The sequence below is a fragment of the Suncus etruscus genome, chromosome 13, assembly GCF_024139225.1.
Source record: "Suncus etruscus isolate mSunEtr1 chromosome 13, mSunEtr1.pri.cur, whole genome shotgun sequence".
NCBI classification, from domain to species: domain Eukaryota; kingdom Metazoa; phylum Chordata; class Mammalia; order Eulipotyphla; family Soricidae; genus Suncus; species Suncus etruscus.
In genome coordinates this window covers 16,841,854-16,853,892 of record NC_064860.1, presented here as the reverse complement: position 1 = coordinate 16,853,892, position 12,039 = coordinate 16,841,854, and the positions used below count along the sequence as shown (strand labels likewise).

The following is a 12,039-nucleotide window of genomic DNA, read 5'->3' as shown; positions in this document are numbered from 1 at the left end:
GGGTTTGGTTTGGTGTCTTAAGGCAAGTGTCTTAACACTTTGGTCCCATTCAACATGATAGTTCCAAGCATGTATTTTAGTGATAACTTATACCATACTTCTTTGGAGTGGACACATACATAAAGTTCACATCATTCCAGCATTTTAAGTGTAGTTTTTGGTGCTAACAGCTTCACTGTGCTGTGCCATGATGTTCTCTCTCCATCTCTAGATAGAACTTTTCATCTTCCTTAACTTAACGCATTTAAAGACCGGTAGCTGTATTTTTGTGCGTCTTGAGGTGAAGTGCTCATGTTGGTAATAAAGGGGTAGATAACTTTCCATCATTCATGGGCTATAAAGACAGAAATTGCCAGCATACAGCGATTTGCTTGTTGTCTAGGGTTATTTATGAAAGGGAAGCTGCCCTACGTAAACAGTCAGCCTTTTCCTTCTATCACATAAATTCTTCCAAGTGTATTGCTGAGAAGGCACGCGGGCTGCCATCACAAAATTCCCATGGGCAGTGTAAGCAGCTAAAAGCCATTTTCTGGGGGGACTTTATCTTTTCTCAGAGCTCTGAGGCTGAGGGGCCAAGAGTGAGGTGGTGGCAGATTTGGCTCCAGCCCTTGCCCTTGGACACCATATCCTGCATCCTCTGCTCCCTTCTCTGTGTATGTTTTCTGGGTCTCCTTTGAAGGACCCCAGTCCTATTGTCTGAGGACCCTTCACTGGTATTCTCCCCCTTACTTAATGACCCCCTTTTCAATCATAGGCAAATGGTGAGGATAGGGCCTCAACAGCTGAATTAGGGAGGGCTATGGGGGGAATGCACTGTTTAAGTGTCCAGGGCTGAGTGAAAGCTGGGTGTGTTGGTACCAATTGACAAATAGCTCTCTGCTGGGTCGAGTCCCATGTAAGTTCTTGAAGAAGTGGAGACATGGGGGCCTGGAAGGTGGCGCTAGAGGTAAGGTGTCTGCCTTACAAGCGCTAGCGTAGGACGGACCGCGGTTTGATCCCCGGGCGTCCCATATGGTCTCCCCAAGCCAGGGGCGATTTTTGAGCTCATAGCCAGGAGTAACCCCTGAGCGTCAAACGGGTGTGGCCCAAAAACCAAAAAAAAAAAAAAAAAAAAAAAAAAGAAGTGGAGACATGTCCACTTATGCCATATGACTTGTCCTGTACTATTTGCTTAATTGGATAGCAATTCCATCTTACACATGGAAACTACATGATGATCATGTCTGTAACACCTCAACTTTCCCTACCAATGAATAAAAACAGTGAATAGCTTCCAACCCCTAAATGAGCTTTGGCTGGCTGGAAACAAGTCTTAATTTATTGTCGTTGTTTTTCCTTAGAGGGCTATGCTCATCAGTGCTTAGGAGTTACTCCTGGCTCTGTGCTCAGGAATTATTCCTGGAGAGCTCAGAGGACCATATGGGGTTCCAGGGATTGAACCAGGGTTGGTCACATGAAGGCAACTGCCCTCTCCACATTCCTATTGCTTTGGCCCCAACAAGTCTTAAATGAAACCTTGTCTCTCTTTCCTTGTCTGAGGGCCTATGCAAAGCAGATTGTGGCTGCAATGTGAGAGTGCTATTTAGACACAGTCCTGCTGTCAGAATTCTAGGGATGTGCCTCAGAGCTCAACTTGCCTCTGAAATGTTGAACATGAAAGACAATTCATCTCAGCAGATCTCTGATAGCAGATCCATTGAAGCAGGCACTCAGAGTGTCCACCAGTAGCATCTTGATGTGTAAATTGTGATAGATACACCACATGATACATTATTACATGTATAAAAATGAATGAAGCAACTCTGTTAACCAACATGGAGGGCTCTCAGATGGTTACTAAATATATAGGAGGGTGTGAAAATAAAAGCAGAAAAAAATTCCTTACACCCTGAACATTGACATAATGACCTGGCACAGGCCTCAGAAGAATGGGCATTCTCCATTCACCCCTGAACCAGGGAAGCTAACTACGAAACATCCAAGGTATTTATAACAACATCTGGAAGCAATCCTCTACCAGGGAAGACCGTACCACTGCTTTGACAGCGACCTGCTCAAAAGAGACTTCCCTTAACACTAAGAAGACTTGACAACAACAACGACCTGCTTACAGAACAGGGCCCTCTGCATTGCCCTTTAGTTGTGAGGTGAAACGAGAGGATGCTTTGCACCATCCTGACTTCAATTTACGATATGCAGATTCCAGGATCTTTAATACAGAAACATGATACCAACAACAGAGACTGTGAAAAGTAAAAGGGTATTGGCACTACAGACAATGACTTGTATTGGACAAACTAGTTTGCCTGGAGCCTAGAGTTGGTCTTATGCCAGGAAACTTCAGGGGTAGGGTTTCCTTGTACTTAGGCCAAGGCTTTTCCTTTCCATGTGCCTCATAGTTTGGTGGGCCTATGCAAACAATAACTGCAACTCTTTTTTTTTTTTTTTTTTTGTTTTTTTTTGGATTTTGGGTCACACCTGGCTGTGCTCAGGGGTTACTCCTGGCTGTCTGCTCAGAAATAGCTCCTGGCAGGCACGGGGGACCATATGGGACACCGGGATTCGAACCAAACACCTTTGGTCCTGGATCAGCTGCTTGCAAGGCAAACGCCGCTGTGCTATCTCTCCGGGCCCAACTGCAACTCTTAACACCGTTTTTATGGTGCTCCTTTGACTCTAATCCTTAAAAAAAAAAAAACACTTTTGAGGTTAACTTAAACTAATATGCATGTGCAAGGAAATGTAAGAAAATATTATGCCTTCAATGTTTAAGGAGTTACATAAGTTTTATGGCCTTAGATTGCTTTGTGTACTGCTAAGAAATCTTATAATGTAGTACAGTCTGGGGACTTGAGGGACAAAGTAATTGTACATGGGTTCTATTTTATTTTTTTTAATGTTCTTTGGCTGAAAGTTCAAAATTAAGGTATCAGCAAGGAATTTTCTAATAAGAATTCTGTTTATGGGTGATTGTCCTTCCACTGTAACTTTACCTTTTTCTCTTTCTTTGCATCTTTGTTCTTATAATTAAAAATAAATTTATTTAAAAAAAAATAAAAGCACGGGCCTGGAGAGATAGCACAGCGGCGTTTGCCTTGCAAGCAGCCGATCCAGGACCAAAGGTGGTTGGTTTGAATCCCGGTGTCCCACATGGTCCCCCGTGCCTGCCAGGAGCTATTTCTGAGCAGACAGCCAGGAGTAACCCCTGAGCATTGCCGGGTGTGGCCCAAAAACCAAAAGAAGGAGAAAAAAAAAAAGGCAGAAAAACAAAAGTTTATGTGATTTTGCAATCCTGCTAGACCTTTAAGGACATTATTATTTGGAGGTAGACATTGAGACTTAGGAATGAGGCTTTTTGCTCTTAATATGACTTAGTGATGTTAACATATTATGCTTATGTTTTGATTCTTTTTTTAATCTCAGTATTTTCTCCCTGATCTTTTGGGCACCGTGTCCCCATTGCTCTCACTAAATACATGGAAAGGTATATGGTTATAAGACTGACTTCTCAGACTAATTTATTTTGATGCTTTTATTTATTGTCATTAAAAATCATACTTAATTGTAATGGGTAGAACTTTAAAAAAATACAATTTACATGATGTCTAGTGAAAATATCAAGAGCCAGAGAGATAGTTATGGCACTTACTTTGCTTGTGGCCAACCCTGATTTGATCCTGATACCATGTATGGATCCCAGGTCACCTCTAGCAGTGACCCCTGAGTACTACTGGTCTGGCTTCAAAACAAATAAGAAAAGATGGAATATCAGTTGAGGGATTTAAGATGAAACAATTTGCAGTTATTGGGTGCATCTTTTGAAATAACATTTTTATTAGGCTTTTGCATTTGTTTTTATATATTTCCAACTTGGGTCTTTTGCCTTTTTTTTTTTTGTTGTTTGTTTTTTTGGTTTTTGGGTCATACCCGGCTGTGCTCAGGGGCTACTCCTGGCTCTGCACTCAGAAATCGCCCCCGGCTTTGGTGAGTTTGGTGGGCCATATAGGATGCCAGGGGATCGAATCACAGTCTGTCCTAGGCTAGTGCTCCTGGTAGGCATGGGGACCATATAGGATGCCAGAATTCAAACCACCATCCATCCTGGATCAGCTGCGTGCAAGACAAATGCCTTACCACCATGCTATCTCTTTGACCCCTTGAAGTTATTTTTTAAAAAAGTAAAGCCTAAAGACATTTTTTTCTTATTTTATTTTGGGGCTATGCTGGTGGTACTCAGGGCTTCACTTCTGGCTTTGTGCCAGGTTTATCTCTGGCTATATTCCTGTATTCAAGGGACCATATAGGGTGCCAGGTTCAACCATGTGCGACTGTGTGCAAGACAAACACCTTATCTCTGTATTGTCTCTGCAGCCCTGTGATTTTTTTTCCTGTTCGCTCTATGGTGTGTTTGTGTGTATGATTTTGGGTCAATTTGGTATTGCAATTTCTCTTGGCAGTGGTAGAGGATCATGTGGACCTGAGATTTGAACCTAGTCCTCTTGCATGCAAAGCCTGTACTCAGCCTACCGATCTGTTTGTCCACCTGCACTCTAATTCTTATTACCATCATTGCATCAACATTAAAACATTTTTGGGGGGGCCAAAGTGATGGTACAAGGGGCGGATGCTTGCATGGCATGACTGACCCGGATTCCATCCTCAGCATCCCATATAGTCCTCTGAGTCCCTCCAGAGTAATTCCTGAGTGCAGAGACAAAAGTAAGCTTTGAACACCACTGGGTATAGCCACCCCCATTCCTAGTCAACCAACTAAACAAACATAAAACATTCCTTTCTATTGCACGTTGATCACAATGGGAAAAAGGGGGTTGTGCTAATAGTTAAATTGATAGTTAAATTGAGCTAATTGCTTACAACTGTGTTTTAACCTATCGACTGATGGTTCATTGACTCAGGAGCATTACAGAGGCGGCGATTCTCTGCTACACCAGGGCAGGTATTTTATTTTAATTGTGGTTGCCACTGTCTGCTAACCTTATTGGATATATTTATTAGAAAACACTGCTGGCCTCTAATGAAAGGATTTCCAGACAGTGTGATAAAGAGAGTTCAGTTTTTCCCATTCCAATCCCCTTTCATCCAAGATATTATTATTACTAGTCTTTGGGCCACACCCATTGTGCTTATTCCTGGCTTCCTCCTGCCTCTGCATTCAGGAATCACTCCTGGAAGTGCTTGGGGAACCATATAGGATGCTGGTTATCGAACCAGGGTTGGTGCATCTAAGTCAAAACATGTCAGGCACTGTACTATTGTTCCAGTCCCATGGCCTAAGAAATTGTGCCACAACCAAAATATAGGAAAAGAGGTATACAAATAAAATATTTATTAATAATAAGTCAGACATTTATTTTAAAACAAAAATTTTGTGACAATCCAACACCCTTCTCCTTTCTGTTATAAGGTCCCCTATGAGATCATGACCAACAGTTTAAAAAGCTAGGAAGCAGGATGCTTTGATACAGAATTCTGGAAAACTCAGGGACCAGAGAGACAATATAGGAGTTAAGGTACATGCTTTGTATGTGGCCAACCTAGCACCCTGAGTACCTCCAGGAATGATCCCAGAAAGCAGATGTAGGAGCTGCCTTTGAACCTGCATTCATTCAGTAGCTCAAAAAAAAATTTCACATCAGTTTTCTGTCATTTATTTAATTTTGTATCTTTTCAGCATTACCTGGTGATGCTCAGGGATCACTCAAGGCTGGGCTCAGGTTACCGGCCATATAGGGTGCTGGGGATCAAATCTGGGTCTGCTTCAAGCAAGGCAAGCGCTCTACTCATCAGACTATTTCTTTGGCCTTGCAATCACTTAAGTTTTGTATCTTGCTTTCCCCCCATCTTCTGCTCTTCCCCTTCTTCAGACCTCTTTGAATTTCCTGGTCATAGTATGATCTAAACTGCTCACAGGCCCCACGGCTGCTGGATCTCTCCAGAATAGGCCTCTCCTACTTCCTCTCAAGCACATCTGCCAGGGAGCATCCTCCCAATCAGAAACCATGCAACACTTAACGTAATTGAGCCTTTTGTAATTTGCCATTTAAATGAATTAAATTTCTCCAGACTCTTTTTGCCAAAGTGCTGAGTGTAAACACAGAGTTTCCTTTCCAAAAATATGTGCTATTAAGATGAAACAAGAAGGAAAAAACGATTACTACGTGATTACCAGACTTTCTGCTCTTGCCGGCAACACCTCTCAGGAGAAAAATTCTCTCTCCAAACGGGCGCATAGTATGAAGAGGGAGCAAGTGCCACTGAGAAAGCATCGGAGCCCATTGTCTCATCATTTAGTCAGCTCTGAATTAATTTTGCCTTGCAAGAGATTATTTTCCAAGGTGTCTGTGCTTTCCTTGATATGCTTTTTAACCATGAAGCCAAGGAGTCAAGAAGAAGATCAATATGCAGCTTTGCATACAGGGGGCCTGGGCTCATTTCTGGTACCTTCTGGTCCCCTGGGCAGTGGTGGGAGTGGACAGTCCCAGATGTGATCCAGAAATCAATAAAATAAAAAATATTTAAACTAACCACTGCAGAGTCACGTTCTCTAGGAGATTGGTTGAGGTTTGATTCTGAGCAAGCTCCCAGACAGGAAAGGCAGTTCCCATTCCCTGTCCGATTAGGACAGGGGGAACAGTTCCAGTTGTAGAGATTCACAAAAATCAGTGAAGAGGTACAAGAATGGGTTCAGGAAATCCATTGCTCAAGCAAGGAATTCAAACCACTGAAGATGGAGCGCAGCTCAGTGGAAGAAGACCAAAGAATGAGCCCGTCTTTCTGAGACACCCTGCTTTTATTGACAAGAATCAGGTCCTACCCTAGGGAGGGTGGGAGAAGTATACCAAGTAAGGAATAATCCAGTATACTTTCACCAGATCACACACTAGGGTAGAGTATAATTATTGATTAGGGTAGGATCAGTAACCCAACAACCAACCATCACCACTACCAAAAGTGTGTAACTGCAGAAGGTTTTATATTATTATATCAGTATAAGGATATCTGGGTGTTTGGATTTATAAGCTTATCTTGTCTCTTTATTTTTGTGGTCTGACAATTTGTAATTAAAACAAAAACAAGGGCCGGAGAGATAGCATGGAGGTAGAGCATTAGCCTTGCATGCAGAAGGACGGTGGTTCAAACCCCGGCATCCCATATGGTCCCCCGAGCCTGCCAGGAGTGATTTCTGAGCCAGGAGTAACCCCTGAGTGCTGCTAGGTGTGACCCCAAAACAAAACAAAACAAACAACAACAATAACAACAAAAAAACCAAGGTTAAAATACTTTGATATGTTGCCAACATCCTTCTTGCCATTCACCTTTTGCTTGTTTTCTCTCTCTCTCTCTCTTTCCACAGATTGGAGCCTATTTTAGCAGCATATTAGCTGAGAAGCTAAAGCTTAACACTTTCCAGGACACAGGAAAGAAGAAACCCCAAGTTAATGCTAAGGATAATTATTGGTTGGTCACCCCTCGGTCTCAGAGTGCGATTCACGGCTGGTTCTCCGACTTAGCAGGAAACAAGCCACTTGCTATTTTGGCTAAAAAGGTATTAAATGTTTTAATTTTGTGCTGCCAGAGGGAGATCTTGAAAGAACACTTAGCTATATATTCTCTTGGTCCCTCTCCCAAACTCTCAGTCTAAGTGGCAGGTATGCACACTTAGACTGATTCCCTTCAACCTCCCTCCCTCCCTCCCTCCCTCCCTCCCTCCCTCCCTCCCTCCCTCCCTCCCTCCCTCCCTCCCTCCCTCCCTCCCTCCCTCCCTCCCTCCCTCCCTCCCTTACTTCCTTCCATTATCCCTTTTCCCCTTTCTCACATTCAATACGGGCCATAGGCAGACAGTCACATTCATTACTGTTTATCACACTTTGTTTTTCTAGACTTGGGAGGCCCAACAATGTTACAGAATTTCTTGAATTGTGTGTGTGTGTGTGTGTGTGTGTGTGTGTGTGTGTGTGTGTGTGTATGTGTTTAAAACACATCTGTTGGTTCTCAGGACCTTCTTTGACTCTGTGCCCAGGGGTCATTTCTGGTGGTGTTTAGGGAACCATATACATTGCCAGAGATTGAACCTATTGGACCACATACAGGTCAAGTGCTTTAACTGCCTGTATTATTTTTTTGGTCCAGAATTTTTTGCCATAATGTAATTTTCTTGTCTTTGAAAGGCTAGTCTTTCAGCTTTGTCCTACACACCAACCCAGCCAGAAAAAAAATAGTGTTTGTGTATGTTCTTGGATAACTCGTTTGGAAAAATTTTCAAACCAAATGGACATGTTTATTCAGAGCCTGCCCCCACTTTCCACACACACATATCTCGGTTTTTGTTTTGTTTTGAGTCACACCCAGTGTGTTCAAGGATCACTCATAGTGCTTGGAAGAACTATGTGCAGTACTCTGAAATCAAACTCAGGTTGGCCATGTGCAAGGCAAATGTTTCTTTTGTTTTTTTTTTGTTTTTGTTTTTTTGGTTTTTGGGCAACACCCGTTTGACGCTCAGGGGTTACTCCTGGCTCAGAAATCGCTCAGAAATCGCCCCTGGCTTGGGGGGACCATATGGGACACCGGGGGATCGAACCGCGGTCCGTCCTACGCTAGCGCTTGCAAGGCAGACACCTTACCTCTAGCGCCACCTTTCCGGCCCCAAGGCAAATGTTTTTTATCTCTCTGGACTTTTCCCAGTTTTTTTAAGGGGTCTAGGGATGTATACGCAAAGATCTTTTTCTTTGATTGTTTTTGCTCAAATAAGGAATAATAGCATTTCGTGGGATGCTTTATTTTTTTGGTTTTGAAGGCACACCCAAAAATTGTGCTCAGGGATTACTCTTGGCAGGAATTGGGGGACCACATGGGATGCCAGGGATTGAACTTAGATTGGTTGCATGCAAGGTGAAGCCCTGACTGCTATATCCCTTCCATGGGTACTGGCCCCATGGAATGGTTGTTTTCACTCTCTAAATGTGATAAGGTGTTGTGTTAGAGAGAGGATATAGAAGTTACCATGCTTGCTTGCCTTGCACTCCAACAATGCTGGTTGGATCCCCAGTTCCATATTTCCTTGAGCACTGCTGGAGGTCACTCTTAAGCAGAGCCAGAAATTTCCCCTGAGCACCGGAGAGTCTGGCCTAACATTTCCCATCCCTTCAGTTGTTGTTGTTGTTAGAACTGGGGCATGTGTGATAATGAGGACCTTCCTCTTTCTTAGTATTGGTCTCACATGTTTCACATGTCTACTTGGAACTCCCACAACTCTTTTCTCACCTCCCCAGAAAACCCTTTCGTTGTCCAGCGACCCCCTCTTCTTTTCCCAGTGCTTAAAGTTTTCATTCATCAACTTAGTACAGGCCCATTGAGAAGGGGACTCTGTGTATTGTATTTGTGAGTTGACTTTGTAAAGCAACTCTGCAAATAACCTCTGTTGCTCCAGTGGCATTATTATACCCTGGTCTCACAATACGGTGTTGCCTCCATGGATATCTGTGGATTGAGTTGCTCAGGCTCCTTTATAAGGGCATCTTTTCTGGTCCAAAAGCTCCTGTCTCAGCCCATGATGGTCTTTCCATTTGTGCATGTGTGACAATTCCTTTTCAGGCCATTCACTTCTGGGCATTTTCTTCTGGGACATTTCCTACCCAGTGCATTTTTCTTATGGGCATTTAACTCCTAGGGTATATATTTCCTTTCCAAGTTGAACATGTTTTTTGGTCCTTGATGGCCCTTGCTATGTATCATAGTGTCACCTAGGGCCTATACTTAATTCTTAATAGCTTTCAGCTATAGGCAAGACCCTCTAGACAGGTCATTTACAACCACCACCCCAAAACTCCCAGGCTGCTGGGCTGCCATCTTCCTTTTTAGCTTTTCTCTGTTAACAACCATTAAGATGCACTCTGGCATGTTCTCAGTGGGCAGCCATTGGTGAGTTGATGCCTTTGCAGACTCTTTCTGAACAAGGGAGCTGGACTGGGAACAATGGACTAGTCACTGTTTTCTCTTTCTGTGGGAGCAGCTTCTGGTCATGTCAGATGTTCCTCAAGTAAACTCTGGACATGCACCTCATTTTGTAAAGTTAAAGATCCTTTATATTTTTTAGGGGATGTGTGTGCCTCCCAGGCGGTTTACCTGACCATTCTTATACAGCTGTGCTAGCTGTTCAGTGCAAGGTCACAGAAATATGGTCCTATGGCACAGCACCCAGATGCTCAGGGGCCTCCATGAGTGGGGGACCAAATAGGGTGCTGGAGGATGAATTGGGATTGAATAAAGGCAGCTTCATATAAAACATGTGCCTTGACCCTGACTTTCTCTAGCCAAGTATACTTTATTTATAAAACCATTGACTTTCAGGGCTGGAGTGGTGGCGCAGGCAGTAGGGCATTGGCCTTGCATGTGCTAACCTAGGACGGACCACGGTTTGATTCCCTGGTATCTCATATGGTCCCCCAAACCAAGAGCGATTTCTGAATGCATAGCCAGGAGTAACCCCTGAGCGTCACCAGTGTGGACCAAAAACCAAACCAAAACAAACAACCCCCCCCAAAGCAAAAAAGTACCCCCCAAAACCCCAAAACCAAAAACCATTGACTTTCATGTGCAATGACTGCCCCTTCTCCCTATACTCAACAGACTTGAAGGCTCCTTCTAGCTCCATGCTTGGAGGTTGTCCTGGCACTGCTTGGAGGACCCATTTGTAATGCTGGAGATCAGGATCGGACTGATGCCAGATAAGCTCCTTCCCCGATGTTCCCTCTCTTTGCTCCCTTTCTCAATATCTTGACTTCCTCGGTCTTGCAGATTTGGGCAGACAATCGCATTCTTGGTGCGTTGCTCATCTTGGAAAGTTCGGCTTTCTCTTGTTCCTGATGCCGATTGGTGAGATAACTTAAGGCCAAAAGACCTTTCCCTCTCCCCCACTGAGATCCTTAGTCATCACACAACCCCAGTCTGGTCTAGAGTTCAAAAGAGTATCCTATATGGGCTATATCAGGTTACTGGGCCCTGGCTTATGTTTCTCTAAGGCTCAGCCGCACTTGAACCATTTAGTTATCGAGAGGTCACCAGTGTCCTGTGTCAATGGATCAGGAACAGGTGGGCCCCCAATGTCCTGCTGACTCCTAAGCAGCTCATAGTGGGGGGGGGGGGTGTCATAGTGCTGCTCCTGCTTTTCCTTTGATCCTTATACCCAGTGGTGCTTAGGACTAACTCCTATCTCTGTTCTCAGAGGTCACTCCTGGCAGTGCCCAAGAATGCAAATGTAGTGCCAGAGATTGAATCAGCAAGTGCTCTGTCCATTGTACTGTCTCTCTTTGGTCACCTCTTAGTGAACTTTACAGTGGCCTCTGGGATTTCTGTTTGCCTTTCCCATTGTGGTACCCTGAGACTGTGCAGACCTTTCCGTGAATGGAAAGCCAATGTGTGCTTTCTTGTGGTTCTCTAAAAACAGTCATGGCCTATCTGATACAGAAACTAGACAGCTCCATCCCTGACTGCCAGGAGCAGCTCCAGGAACAAGCTGCCTGGGCTCTTGGCCCATGAAATTCATCCCTTGAAGGCCTGTCTGAGTCTGCGGCCACATCTTTTCCTGGTTGGCCCAGACTGTCCATTTGACCTGAACCCATAGCATGTGCTGTCTTCCTTTAAGCACTCTCTTCCTTTGTGCCAATATCTCCTAATGCTGCCTTCTTGTGAATTTGAAAGTCCTGGGTTTGAGGCATTTCAGCTTTTCAGGGCTCTTCTAGGAGGTCTGAAGGACTTGAGGTTTGTTTGCTTTGTACGATCTTTGAGCTCACTCATCTACTCACTAAACATTTCATGTGTTCTAGAATTTTCTCCCCTATCTCCTGTCAATTGTGGTTCAAAAAGAAACCCTTGGTTAGCCATGAAAGGTACTATTAATAATGCTCTTTTGAGAAGCTCTTTTTTTTTTTTTTTGCATCTACCTCTTTTTGAGGTTTTGATCTGACTGTCTTTTGATAAGTCCCAAGGGGAGGCAACTTGACCTTGCCAGTCCTACTTGAC

General features: G+C 43.8%; 1 protein-coding gene across 1 annotated transcript in view; it reads left to right on the top strand.

Annotated features, from left to right (window-relative positions):
- Nucleotides 1-12,039, top strand: part of MED12L (mediator complex subunit 12L) — a 294,127-nt gene that overhangs the window by 35,727 nt on the left and 246,361 nt on the right. Inside the window, 1 exon segment of the mRNA XM_049785377.1 lies at nucleotides 7,376-7,567. Coding sequence (XP_049641334.1) covers nucleotides 7,376-7,567 — 192 coding nt within the window.